At 36.2% G+C, this 15,097-nt stretch overlaps 1 protein-coding gene across 1 annotated transcript; it reads left to right on the top strand.

The window, feature by feature from the left end:
- Positions 1-556: 556 nt before the first annotated feature.
- On the top strand, positions 557-13,002 carry LOC130988319 (ABC transporter G family member 32). The gene is made up of 24 exons (XM_057912136.1): positions 557-1,343; positions 4,191-4,311; positions 4,383-4,471; positions 4,552-4,636; positions 4,741-4,900; positions 4,966-5,042; positions 5,822-5,875; positions 6,445-6,535; positions 6,617-6,918; positions 7,002-7,283; positions 7,466-7,782; positions 7,861-8,021; positions 8,114-8,217; positions 8,990-9,143; positions 9,255-9,377; positions 9,506-9,597; positions 9,681-10,013; positions 10,085-10,375; positions 10,764-10,847; positions 10,919-11,052; positions 11,149-11,376; positions 11,809-11,980; positions 12,057-12,311; positions 12,399-13,002. Exons 1-24 carry the CDS (start codon positions 1,069-1,071, stop codon positions 12,669-12,671), a joined length of 4,257 nt encoding a protein of 1,418 aa, XP_057768119.1. The 5' UTR covers positions 557-1,068; the 3' UTR covers positions 12,672-13,002.
- Positions 13,003-15,097: the final 2,095 nt, after the last annotated feature.

Here is a 15,097-nt window from a genome sequence, read left to right as displayed (position 1 = left end):
AAATACTTATTAGGATTTTGAATTTGTATTACTAAATAAATATAATTAATCAATATATATATATATATATATATATAAGAATTTTAATTTAACATGCATAAAAAAATTTCTCTAATCAATTTTTTAGTAACAACAATGTACATTATTAAGGTTGATTTTATTATTTATAATTTTAAAATTAATAATAATAATAATAATAATAATAATAATAATAATAATAATAATAATAATAATAATAAAGTATGATTCATAGTTCTAAGAATTAAATTATGATTTGCTTAATTAGCATAAGTTATTAATTAATTAATCAATTAAATAATACAATGCGAAATACTTACTAAATAAACTTTTAATTTGTATTTTATAAAATAATATTATATATATATATATATAATATGTATATAAATAATATTTTAAAATTAAATTATGTTTGTAGAACAGAATCTATACCAAAGGCCCTCAGCGATTCCTTAATATAGGTTTATATATGGGAAATGAAGCACTAAAATTTTGTCTACATTTAAATATACATTAGCATTTAATTAGAAGGATACAGTGTAGGTGGCAGAAGGAAAGTGAGATGGCATGGAGCGTGGGGCACACGCACCAACCTCTCCTTTACAGAGGCCCGCCGTTTGTGTCGTAACCGGAGAAGCAATTAATGCGCCCCACACTTACTATTAGTAAGCAGTACTTTGTGCTACGCCTACGTGGATCATGTCATTCCCCAGTTGCGAAATGCATGTGGCGATGGAGATCTATGATGGGGAATGATTTTACGGCAAAACGTTGAAATTTGAGGAACAAAGATATGCGTTGCGAAAATTAGCAAACGAGACACAAATTCAACAAACACATGCAGTTGGGGTGAAATGCAGTCGCCATAAATGCGAAAGCTCAACCGTATTAACACTCATCGCCATTAATGCCGCCAACTAACAATGCCAGCCCAAAGTCGCCCTTACTTTATCTCCACCGCCGTATTTTGATGCTCAAACATTCCTATTTACATTGCTGCGGTTTTGTTGTTTTTTTCGTGTGTGTGTGTTTAGGGTACTGTGAGGGTGGATGTGGAGTTCGGCGGAGAATTTGTCGGCGCGTTCGGAGTCGTTTAGGGAGGATGGGGACGACGAGGAGGCGCTGCGGTGGGCGGCGCTGGAGCGGCTGCCGACCTACCGCCGCGTGCGGCGCGGGATTTTCCGGAACATGGTGGGCGACTCGAAGGAGATCGACGTCGAAGAGATGCTCGCTGAGGAGCAGAGGATCGTTCTGGATCGGCTGGTTAACTCGGTTGACGATGATTGGGAGAAGTTCTTCACACGCGTACGGCGTCGCTTTGACAGGTTTCTTCTTCTTTTAGGCCTTTAATTCTAATTCATTTGGTTTCATGATTTCGTTATTATTTTTTAGTTAATTTTTCTTGTTTAACTCAGCATTTGGAGTTGGACAATTGCCTTCTGTTTTCATGTCATTTTGAAAATTCTTGAATAATTAACAAAAAATATTTAAAATCTGTATAATAATTAAATTCACAGTATAGAATGACATATTAATTGTGGACATGAGTATTTCGTCTCATGAAAACATGAAATTCTATGCCTAAACCATGAATCTAGTAAAAAAAAAGTCTCATAATAGTAGACTCTACTGCTATATATGTGACAATTTGGCGTCATGAAAGATGAATCACACATTCTAAGATAGGTATATGTTGGGATTAATAAAGTATTAAACTATACCATGTCATTATTTGTCCAAAAAAATAAAAATTTATACATAGCTTGTCAGTTGTCACACTGATTTATGATGGTTATTAGATATAATAAGTATTGGTTTTAGTGGATGTTGTTTGTTTTAGCACTATCTTTGATGTCTTCACAAGACACGGACCCTAGGCCCAATTATGAAATATGTGGACTGATTATGACAATTGACAATTCTCCAACATGCTGACTATTCATATGATTATGAAAAGGAATTTTAATCATCTGAATTACAATTATTAATTTATCAATTAAGAAGCTACGACAAAGATCCCTAAATACTAGCATACAAAATATCACGTTATATGATGCAGATGTGCGTATTTAATCCACGATGTTGAATTTCTATCTTTTGGCTAAGTCAGATATGCCTTGATTTTAAGCCTTGCTTGTAACTTGTAAGTTCCAAAATGGGATTGTTCATAAATTTCTTGATTATTTCTTTTCTTTGAGTTGTTCATATTTTTTTTTCTTTACTTTTGGGGTGGGGAATGGTGCGGTTTGAACTAAGGTTTCGTCGTTTACGGACAAAAGCTCGCATTGCTTCGACATCCCTTGGGCATATAAAGTATACTTCATTCGTCCACGATATCGTTTTCACTTTTGTCATTTCGATCCATCCACAATATTATTTCCACTTTTATCGTAGTAGGGTTCACAAACTCATTCACAACAATAGTGAGACCCAAACTCCATTCACAATAGTACTCACTATTATAGTACATCATTTTCTAAAATTTATGCCGCCCACAAAATGGAAACGATATCGTGGACGGATGGAGCATTTTTTTAAGAAAGGAGATATGACACTGACCCACCACCTACATCAACTGCGTTGATGATATAGGAAAAGAAGATCCTCCCGCAACCTTTGGACGATTCATACCAGTTATTAGGATAAATTCCTAACTATAAGATCAAATTACATTGATCACCCAAAATTCTTACTTATTGCAACAAATTCTGGATAACATCACAGCTTCACATGTTATTACAAGTTTGCTGTATCCTAAACTTGTTCGGCCATGTTGGGCCTGTGTGGCAGCAATAACCATTGTGGTAAATTGTGGGGAGTGTCATTTACTCTGCAGCAATGCTCTAGTATCAACTATCAATCAAGAAGGAACAGTGGGATTGTTGAATGGTCCAAACACCCTTGACCCAAAGAAGATTAAGAATATTAGGAAAATTATCCTGGATGGTTGCAACTAATTTTCCCAATATGACTAGAGTTGTCATCCACAGACACCGGCCTTGTCATGCTGATAAAGTTATGCTTAGATAAGAAATGGAACATGCAAACAACTTTGGTAAGTTATTTGTCACTCCTAGTAAAGAACTTAGCTTTCCAGCAATTTGTTAAGTTATTTAACCACTGGCCTCTGTTAATACTTCATAAAGTGGCATGACACATAGCAAATTAGCAACTAATTTTGGAGAACATACATGGCTTTTACCTCTTCATTACTTAGTATTGCCAAATGCCAGCTGATATCATATGACATGATAGTTGATAGACTCATTACTTTATTTGGATGTGTAGCAGTGGAAGTTTGCATAATGCATGAGATTCTATGTGCTATACAAGTTTCATTGAGGTATATTACAAAGGTCTTAGTAGTATTCCCTTGAGATGAAGTAGATCTTCTGTAGAGAGTATCAATAGAACTAGAAATAGTCTTGGATTTTCCGAACTGTAAGGAGAGGAGGAGCTGATGGCGAGTGAGACATAGAGAGAATGAATTGATTGGTTCAGTAGTCTAAGGAAATAAGTACAATTAAAGGAAAAGATGCATAAAAATAGTGGATTCGGCCTTTGATTGAACATTAGCTCGACACCACACATAATTAGATTATAAGGAGAAAATTTCATTCTAAATCATTTTTTTATTAATATTAGTACTAACTACTAAGTAACAATCTGACCCCTAACCTTTTGTTCTAGGTAAAATCATACACCTGCCTTTCAAATTAAGTTTTAAAATTTATTTTCCAATTTTTCAAATATTTTATAGCAGTTTTTATTGTTAACCTGTCATCACAAATGTATCTGATGGCCTTAAGTAAGAAGCCAATATACCTAAATCATTGATACAGATACCATAATAGAGGCCATGTTGACTGTTTTTTGCAAATATTAGATGTTCGTGTCGTTTAATTTATATATTTGTTTCATCTTCCACCATCCTTCTTTCGTTTTTCAGTTTATATCTGGAAGCAACCACTATATTTTTCTATCAATTGGCTTTCCTCAAATTTGTAGGAGAAGTATATTTAAAAAACTTATGATGCGGAAGTTATTCTAGCTCTTGTATCACTAAAGTTATTCGACTCCATATCTCAACCTTAATTCCTGTTTTGTCCAAAGATAAGCATGCAATATCCGAGTTTGTGGATCTTTAATTCTAATATAACATATTATTGCAGAGTTGATCTGGACTTCCCAAAGGTTGAAGTTAGATTTCGCCATTTGACAGTTGAATCATCTGTTCACATTGGTAGTAGAGCTTTGCCTACAATTTCAAATTTTGTCATCAACATGGCTGAGGTACGGACTGTCTTGACTTACTAGTTCATTGATTCTGTTATAGTATCTGACTTCTGTTTTTATTATCTCAGGCTTTACTCAGGCAGCTAAAAATATACGCTGGTGACAGAATGAAGCTGACAATTTTAGATGACATTAGTGGAATAATTCGACCAGGAAGGCATGAATTTAGTTTCTCCTCACTAGTCTACATGGTGCAGTTTGTTCATATATCTTATTCTGTGCTTGTTTATTGTGTAGATTAACATTATTATTAGGTCCGCCAAGCTCTGGAAAGAGTACTCTGCTCTTAGCCTTAGCTGGACAACTCAAATCTGATCTCAAGGTACTAAAGTTTCTTAAGAATGTTACTTTTTCTTTAAAATGAATATACATGCATATGACTGAATGCTACTCAAAAGGTTTAACATGCTGAAGCTTTGATATTAGGTGTCCGGTAAAGTAACCTATAATGGGCATGGCCTTAATGAGTTTGTGCCCCAAACGACATCTGCTTATGTCAGTCAGCAAGATTGGCATGCTGCGGAGATGACAGTAAGAGAAACACTTGACTTTTCAGCACGTTGTCAGGGTGTTGGTTCTAAATATGGTAAGAGAGATATAGGTCCTTCAGCATATGTAGGTTTACTGGACTGACCCTTCAACTTGTTCCAGATATGCTTATGGAACTTTCAAGAAGAGAGAAGATTTCTGGAACTAAGCCTGATGAAGATCTTGACATTTTCATGAAGGTGCATGAATATTGAGGGACTTTTAGTCTATGTAATGTAAATTCTTGATTCTCTTAGCTTTCCTAAATCCTAACAAGTATTGCTCCAAATATTACTCAAAAATCAACTATGTTCAAGTGAATAAACCTAATTGGATGTCAGTCTTCTTGATCTAAATAGACACATCAATTACATATTACAATACCAAAACAGTCTGTAAGCTTCCTTTACTGTTGCACTGCACACGGAGTTCTAATAACATCACTCAGCAGATTCTAATTTTCATCTGTTATCCTCCATACCACAGGGACCTCTTCATTAGTATCAGTTGATTCCCTTCGTTCCTCTGAAATAGTGAAATTAGAAACCTGGCTGTTGTACACTTGCAGTTCTTGAACATAGCTCCACATGCCAAAAACCACATTTGAAGTATTCAAGAAGTTGAAAAACAGATATATCTAATAAAATCCTCTTCGCATCATGCCCTGTCTTAGTGATAGGTCCAAGCATAATGCTGGCTTATGAATCTTTGTGGTTACCACTTGATAAGATGTAGGTTTTTGTCATCTGTTTCTAATTCTCAACATGGTTAACAATATTAATCCAGAAACCTGGATGTTTTCTTAAAAAATATTTGTTCTTTATTTGGACAACACCTTGATTCCGTCAAGTAGAAAGTGTTACACTGAAACAAAGTAATATTTTCAGTAATATTTTCCTAAATTTTCTGGATATGTGATTGTATTTTTACCCTTTATGGTTTTTTTAGATAAAATAATTGAATTTGTTTTGTTCCACAGGCATTATCGTTGGTGGGGAATGATACAAACATTTCGGTGGAGTACATTTTGAAGGTATTTTTTGATACTAAATATGCTGCAATATATCTTGCTGACTTTGGGACAATCTTATAATATTATTTGGAAATAAATTAATTAATCTTAATCATATTATTTGTGAATGAAGCTACCTCTATTGGCTGTATGGTGATCTTGGAAACAGTAGGTTTAAAAAGCTCTTATTACAGTTGACACTTGACAATGCTCCAGTGCATATGTTTAACAGTTGTCGTCAAAATCTATAACACAGTACACTTAACAATGGCTTAACTGAACTAGGCTTGTTAGTACTACTTAAAATTCCATCACGGTGAATCTATCAAGCTTTGATATTCCATAATGTACTGAGATTGTAGAGTTTTAACTTAGTGTCTACAATCAATACTATATTCTTATGTGCAGTAAACGAATCTCCTATTGAGTCATAATTTCAAGCTCTTAAATGTCTATTGAGAATGTTTGGTACAATCGAATGAGTTTGTGGACTATAACTTCTCATGCAATGAGAAATAATAGCTGGTCAGTTTGCCACCAGAGCCTCTTTACACCAGTTGAGTCATTGTATTAACATGTAGTTCTTAAAGATTTTAGGATTGGACATTTGTGCTGATACCCTTGTTGGAGATGAAATGATTAAAGGTATCTCTGGTGGTCAGAAAAAGCGCCTGACAACAGGTACCTGGGCTAAAATTTTGATTTTGGGTTAAAGCAAGTAAATTATGTAATTGTAAGCTCACTTAGCTGATATATTTTCAGGTGAAATTTTAGTGGGTCCATCAAGAGTGCTATTCATGGATGAGATATCAAATGGTCTTGATAGTTCAACAACTTACCAAATTGTCAAGTATCTTAGGCATTCAACCCGTGCACTTGAAGGAACCACTGTGATTTCTCTGCTTCAACCAGCACCTGAGACGTACGAGTTATTTGATGATGTTGTTCTCTTGTCCGAGGGGAAAATTGTATACCAGGGACCTCGTACAGCCGTCCTTCAATTCTTTGCATACATGGGTTTCCATTGTCCCGAGAGGAAAAATGTAGCAGACTTCCTTCAAGAAGTATGACGAAAACAACCTTTGAGTTGATCTCTGTAATTTTTTAATTTTTCATTTTTGCTCAAGTTGATTTTATTTTTTTGTAGGTTGTTTCGAGGAAGGATCAAGAGCAGTATTGGGCTTTACCTGATCAGCCTTACAGATTCATACCTGTTGTAAGATTTGCTGAATCTTTTAGCTCGTACAACCTCGGGAAGAGTTTATCTGATGAGATGGATATCCCATATGATAAGCGCTATAGCCACCCTGCAGCCTTATCGTCTTCTAGATATGGAACAAAGAAGATGGATCTTCTGAGAACCAACTTTCATTGGCAGTTGCTGCTTATGAAGCGCAATTTGTTTATCTATGTTTTCAAATTTATACAGGTAATATCATCATAAAATCCCAACCTTAAGAATTATGAATTCAGATGATTAATAGGGTTGTTGAACATTTGATTTGATTGATAAGCAATTATTATGTATTCTGCTAACTACATCAATTTGCTTAAAATATTTATCATTTATGAATCATATGCTGATGCGCACGTGGAACTTGTTCTTTCCAGCTGCTTTTGGTTGCTCTGATTACCATGAGTGTCTTCTGCCGGACTACAATGAGTCATGATACAATAGATGATGGAGGACTTTATTTGGGAGAATTGTATTTTTCGATGGTGATAATTCTTTTCAATGGCTTCACTGAGGTTTCCATGTTGGTGGCCAAGCTTCCAATTCTTTACAAGCACAGAGACTTGCACTTCTACCCTTGTTGGGCATATACAATGCCTGCATGGCTCCTGAGCATTCCAACATCACTGATAGAATCTGGTTTCTGGGTGGCAGTAACATACTATGTGGTTGGATTTGATCCAAACATTACCAGGTGAACCCATTTTTAAAGATTTTTCTAGATAATGATGCTTGATGTATGAAGAATTTGAACTAATATTTGACAATGCAGATTCCTACGGCAATTTCTTCTTTACTTCTTTCTCCATCAAATGTCTCTATCTCTTTTCCGTCTGATGGGTTCCTTGGGCCGTAGCATGATTGTAGCAAATACTTTTGGATCCTTTGCTATGCTGATAGTCATGGTTCTTGGGGGCTACATCATTTCAAGAGGTAAATGATCTCCTATGGCTCCTTCATTGGATAATGTTGCCTATCGTTCCTTTGAAAATCAATAGATTCAGTCTCAACTGTGTGTTTGACAGATAGGATTCCTAAATGGTGGATCTGGGGATTTTGGGTTTCTCCATTAATGTATGCTCAAGATGCTGCTAGTGTGAATGAATTCCTAGGGCATTCCTGGAATAAGGTACATATTATATAATTGGTACCTTGAGCTTTTCTGATAACTCTGGACATGTGTTAATTAATAATTTATTTTTTGAGGAGAATATGTTAATTAATTTGATCAGCAGTTGTAACATAGATCTGCATATTGGAAAAAATGCTGAGCGAGCAGTTTATATGAGAAATTGTTTGATTGGATGACTCTGCCATGTTGTTGGGAAATAAATTGAATCCTTTAGGTCTTAGAACTGCCTCCACAATTAAGAATTGAAAATAATTTTAGCACTGTATAAACAACTTTCGAACTGTTTCAGTCCTTGTAAATTGTAAAAGATTGTACCGACCTTCAAAGAAGAAGGACATATAGCTGATTAGTTGAGCATTTTCAGTTAATGTCTTACACAAAAACATTAATTAAATAGTTGCACACAGTGCCAAGTTTTAAATAACTTCAAAAAGCATAGTTTGAAGTCAATTGCTAATTATGTAAACCTTGTGCAGAAAACCAATTTCTAATGTTTTGGAAACCTCTGTACCCTTTTACATGTGTGGTTTCTCATGAAAAATGGAGGGAAGAATAAAATGAAGAAAGGAAAGAATTATGTATTGGGATTTGGGTCTTACAATATGTTCTGAAACAAGAATACAAATAAATTAGTTTCGACCTTTGGAACTGAATCTTCATATCTTATATTGAATAATGGAGGTTTTTAGACTACATCTTAGTAATAATTATAAGGAAGTCAGCTCTGCATCAAACAAAAATACTGAAGTTGAACTTCTTGTCTTTGTAGAAAAGTGGGAATAGTTCAACAATAGGCCTTGCACTGCTAAAATCCCGCAGTTTGTTCCCAGAAAGTTACTGGTATTGGATTGGGATTGGTGCTTTGATCGTCTATACCATCTTATTCAATGTCCTTTTCACCTTTTTCCTCTCAAAACTAAATCGTAAGTCTAACATCCTTATGAATTTTCCCACTTCTGCAGTTTAGAAACATTGTACTGTATAATGGGGTACTAACTTTTTCATTTTCTATTCCGTAATTGGTTAACCTTAAGCTCTGGGGAAACGGCAAGCTATTGTATCTAAGGAAGAGCTCGATGACAGGGAGAAGATGCGGAAAGGCGAACCTGTTGTTGTCCAGCTCAGAGACTTTCTACAATACTCGGGGTCTTTTGCTAGTAAGAAAACTTGGTTGTCTGTTTGCTATAGTATGAACGATGAAGATACAATTTTGTTCACGCTCTCCTGCATGTAGCTAGACTTCATTATCTGGATGTACTAACTTTTGTTTTACTGTATTACTCAGAGAAGAGCTTTAAATCAAAAGGCATGGTGCTTCCGTTTGAGCCACTCTCTATGTCGTTCAGCAATATCAGTTACTATGTGGATGTGCCCATAGTGAGTCTGCCCTTCATTTATTTGCAGTTAACATTTCTTGAATATGTGTTTCCTCATATAACATTATGCAATAATGATTTCAGGAACTGAAACAGCAGGGCATATCAGAAGAAAAATTGCAATTATTGAATAACATTACAGGTGCATTCAGGCCAGGTGTGCTAACTGCACTGGTTGGGGTTAGTGGTGCTGGAAAAACCACCCTTATGGATGTATTAGCTGGTAGGAAGACAGGTGGAATTGTAGAAGGAAACATCAGTATATCTGGGTATCCTAAGAAGCAAGATACATTTGCTAGAATATCAGGGTACTGTGAGCAAAATGATATTCATTCTCCCTGCTTAACCGTTCACGAATCACTTTTGTTCTCTGCTTGGCTGCGGTTGCCATCTGATATTGACTTGGAAACCCAAAAGGTATAGCATCATGGTTACTGCTATTCATATATTCTCGACATCAGATTACTCATGCATATGCACATTCTCAGGCATTTGTTGATGAGGTTATGCAACTTGTGGAGCTCGTTCCTCTGAAAGGAGCCTTGGTAGGTCTACCAGGGATTGATGGATTATCAACCGAGCAAAGAAAACGCCTTACCATTGCCATTGAACTTGTAGCCAACCCTTCTATAGTGTTTATGGATGAGCCCACGTCAGGGTTGGATGCACGAGCTGCAGCAATTGTCATGAGGACTGTCAGGAATATCGTTAATACAGGAAGAACAATAGTTTGCACGATTCATCAACCCAGCATTGACATATTCGAATCCTTTGATGAGGTTCTTCTTATCTTAATATCTGGATATCCACATCAGTATATCAGCTTTTTTATGATAGTCAGTGTACAAAATCATACTGTTTATTGCTCAGTTAACATATTGGTGCTTTACAGGAAACTGCTATGAGTAATATTAATCAGTATCTTCAATTAGTTCCAGAAAAGGAAAAAAGTAAAAAACAAAATCAATTATATTGTTTAAGTTGCACTAGTTGTTGGCATGAAGCAGATAACGCACCAATTTTGCATTTAGAAGAGTAGTTGTAATATATAGTAGTAGGATTCTTTAAGCTCATTTGGTTCTAAATAGTTGCTTGTAGTATATTATTGTCTTCCTCTCAGATGTCAATTTGTTTCTGATAATCTAGTGATCTCACTTTATGCTGCAGCTTTTGTTAATGAAGCGGGGAGGAGAGCTCATTTATGCTGGTCCACTCGGTCCAAAGTCTACCAAACTGACAGAGTATTTTGAGGTTTGACATTTGTTATTTCAATCTGGTGATGCGGTCATCGACTTAATCTTTGCAAATTTCCTCTTGTTTAGGCGATTGATGGAGTTCCAAGGATCAGGCCTGGATATAATCCTTCCACATGGATGTTAGAGGTTACATCAACAGTAGAGGAAAACCGTCTGGGAATTGATTTTGCTGAAGTTTATAGAAAATCGGACCTATATCAGTATGTGCACAGGGGATACAGTTTTGCCTAGAGTGCTTCATGTTTTGTGGGATTCATATAATTCTCACCAAATTGTGTACCTCTTGTTTGTCTCAGGTTTAATAAACGTTTGGTTGAGAGGTTAAGCAAGCCAACCGTTGACTCAAAAGATCTTGATTTTCCTACAAAGTATTGTCGGTCAAATTTTGATCAATTTGTGGCTTGCCTCTGGAAGCAGCACCTCTCTTACTGGCGAAACCCACAATACACTGCAGTTCGGTTCTTCTACACAGTCATAATATCACTGATGCTCGGAACTATTTGTTGGGACTTCGGTTCCCAAAGGTTTACCTTTTACTCTTATTATTATCATTTTTATTAGAAGATGACACTTCGTTAATATGTGCTTTTAATTAATGAAATAAGTTGTTTTACTTCTGCCACATAAGGCAATCTGCTAGTGAGGCTTTCTTTCTACACTTCATCATGCCATCAAATATTGCTCTCAGAATATAACAATGATTAAGGATCTCTAGCATCTTAGACGAGTCCATCCCATTGTGATTTTTAACATATAATCCTCAACTAACTGATCTAAAATCTGAATGCCATACTTTATTTCTCTGCAGTTCAACCATGCAGTCATTAATTGATGAACCACAGAAATTCCTGTGTACAGGATTCTTTATTGAAAATTAATGTAATCTAGCTTTATTGCTTCTTTCTTATACACTTCCACCATGTTCTAACAGATTTATGCTTTTTAATGCATGATAGGGAAACACAGCAGGACATCTTTAATGCTATGGGATCAATGTATGCCGCAGTGCTGTTCATTGGAATTACAAACGCCACTGCAGTTCAACCAGTTGTTTCTGTTGAAAGATTCGTTTCGTATAGAGAGAGAGCAGCAGGGACATATTCAGCTTTGCCATTTGCATTTGCTCAGGTATTACTACTCAAACTCATCTCAGTTTGCTTGATTTTCAGCCAGTCCATGATGAACACCGGCTTCTCCGCTGCAGGTTGCCATCGAGTTTCCCTATGTACTGTCTCAATCGCTAATTTACAGCACGATTTTTTACTCAATGGCTTCGTTCGAGTGGGCAGTCTCAAAATTTATGTGGTACATCTTTTTTATGTACTTCACCATGTTGTATTTCACCTTCTACGGCATGATGACTACTGCCGTGACACCCAACCACAACGTGGCTGCCATCATTGCTGCCCCTTTCTACATGCTGTGGAATCTCTTCAGCGGATTCATGATTCCTCATAAGGTAACAAACTCAGATCCTTTTGCTCATTCAATCCCAACTTGCATTCTTGAGTAAATTTTATAACTCTGAAACATGCAACCACTGCAGAGAATTCCAGTGTGGTGGAGATGGTATTATTGGGCAAACCCCGTGGCTTGGAGTTTATACGGTCTCGTTGCTTCCCAGTACGCTGACATTGAAGCACCGGTGAAACTCTCCGATGGAGTTAGAACGCTGCCAACAAGGGTGTTGATCAAGCATGTTTTCGGGTTCAGGCATGATTTCATCGGCATTTCAGGAGTTATGGTGGCCGGTTTTTGCCTCTTATTTGCAGTCATTTTCGCCTTCGCCATCAAATCCTTCAATTTCCAGAGGAGGTGATTTGCAGTTGATCATGTCATTACCATAATTGTAAATTTTGGTGTATCATTCATTTCATTTGCATGCATCTCCAATAAAGTTATATCAAACATTAGATAATTTGCAAAAGGTTGAGCATATATATATACTTATTGTTTGTGTTGGAGTAGCATCCAATAAACATAGTAGAATAGACAGGTGATATAGACTCAAAATTCAAGTGCAGACTTTTTTGTATAATCATACATCGCTTACTTGTTATTATTGTAATTTTTTTTTTATTGATTTTTGAGAGGATTATTGTAATTTTGATAATAAACTATAAATATTTCAAACCTGGTTGAGAGGTTTATTCGAGTTGTATATGTACCTCAGAGCAAGCTTGGAAGAGCCCTAATTAGTAATTAACGGCTGAAAATAAATATTTATGACAAGTACACCAAGTCCCATCATACTACTACTACTACTACGGCCGAATAGAGTTTGACTTTCAGTTCGATTTGGTTGAAGTTTTAATAGAAAAAGCAATTTAATTTTCGGTTGGTCACGCATTTTTCCAACTGAAAAAATTGAAATATAACTAATATAATATATTTAATAGAATAAAAAACAATTAATACTAATAAAAATCTATTTTATATTAAAAATGCAGTTTTCAATTGAAAATCAATTTCAAATCACTTTAAAAATTTGAGTGACAATTTTATAGTTATAATAAAATTGAAAGGGTGCATTGCACGGATGCAAATGCTAATATTATTAGTAATGATCAATTTTATTATTATTTTTTAAAAAATTAACTAAAGTTAAATCAATTTGATTATTGAATCCAATTCGATTCGATTTGATCAATTTTCTAAATAACTAACATTTGCATCACATACATCGTACTGGTAACATTTTTTTAATTTTACATTTGTATAAAATTGATACCAACTTAATTATCATATTTATAAATATAATAAAAATTTAATTTTAACTGAATATATTTAAGTTGAATATTGAAAAAAATTAAAAAATAAAGAAGAATTCACAATAATAAAAATTATTGTTATGAAAAAAGCAAAAAAAAGAAGAAGAAGTTAAAAATGAAAATAAAAATATAAAATAATTCAGCTCAAGCTGAGGTCCTGCAAGTTTTGAACGTTAGAGCAGGAGAAGGCATTCAACGTTATCTTGGCTTGCCAGCTTTCTCCTACGCCAAAAAAGACTACAATTCAGCTATATTGTGGAAAAAGTCCAGAGGAAGTTAGAACTTAGAAGGTTGGAACCAGCGTGAGTTTTCGGGGGCTGGAAAAGAGGTTCTATTGAAGGCGGTAATTCAAGCTATCCCCACGTATGCGATGCAGTGTTTCAGGCTACCGGAATCTATTCTTGATGATATTAATCGACTGAGTGTCGGGTTTTGGTGGGGTGATAAGGAGGACAGACGGCATATGCACTGGAGAAAATGGGAGATGTTGTGTATCCTAAAAGAATGGGGTGGAATGGGCTTTCGGGACCTTCGGAGTTTTAATAGAGCGCTTCTTGCGAAACAAGTCTGGAAAATGATCAAGAATCTGAGCTCGCTTATGGCACGTGTATTCAAAGCACGATATTTTAAAAATGGGGACATTTTGCATGCCGATGTTCGACCTGGTGCATCGTACATTTGGCGATCCTTAGCTTGGAGCCGTGAACTCATTGATAGGGGTATGTTCTGGAAAGTGGGAGACGGATGCAATATCATAATTTTTAAGGATGTTTGGGTTCCAAAGGCGCAAAGGGGAACGCTTTTGAAGAGAGAGGCCACTGCTTCGGAAGATGATAGGGTGGCGGAGCTTATAACCAGGGGAAAAACATGGAATAAGGAAAAGCTGGAGGCCCTTCTGTGGCCTCCTGATGTGGAAGTGGTTTGCAAGACCCCAATCGCTGAACACGGCAATAACGATGTGGTGATTTGGCGTTATGATCCTAAAGGGGCTTTCTCGGTGAAGTTGGCGTATCTCTTAGCCGTTGGCTTCTATGTTCAACATGCCTTTAGTAGCAGGAGGGAGGAGAAGTGGTGGAGCAGCAATGTTTGGAACTTGTCTATACCACCGAAAGCAAAAATATTTTGGTGGAGAGCCCTGAATCATCTGATCCCAACTGAAGCTAACCTGCGGGAGCATCACGTTCCAGTGGAAGGGATTTGCACTCTTTGTCATAGTCAATGGGATTCTACAGGGCATGGCCTTTTTTTCTGCTCAACTTTGCGGCAGATATAACGTGGGTCACGGTTCTGGCGAACCCTTGCCAAAGCCGTACACCTCGATATGCATGGCATAGCTGATGCGATGAGGGCAGAGTTCTCGAAAACTGATTATGAGATCTGGGTTCTTATGGCTTGGCAGGTCTGGGTGGAGAGGTGTAGAGCCAAGCATGAAGATAAGGGCGAGAAAGGAATGGTGTCAGAAATGCAATGCTTC

Source organism: Salvia miltiorrhiza, chromosome 6, assembly GCF_028751815.1.
Source record: "Salvia miltiorrhiza cultivar Shanhuang (shh) chromosome 6, IMPLAD_Smil_shh, whole genome shotgun sequence".
Classification (NCBI taxonomy): Eukaryota; Viridiplantae; Streptophyta; class Magnoliopsida; order Lamiales; family Lamiaceae; genus Salvia; species Salvia miltiorrhiza.
This window is presented reverse-complemented; position numbering and strand designations above follow the sequence as displayed.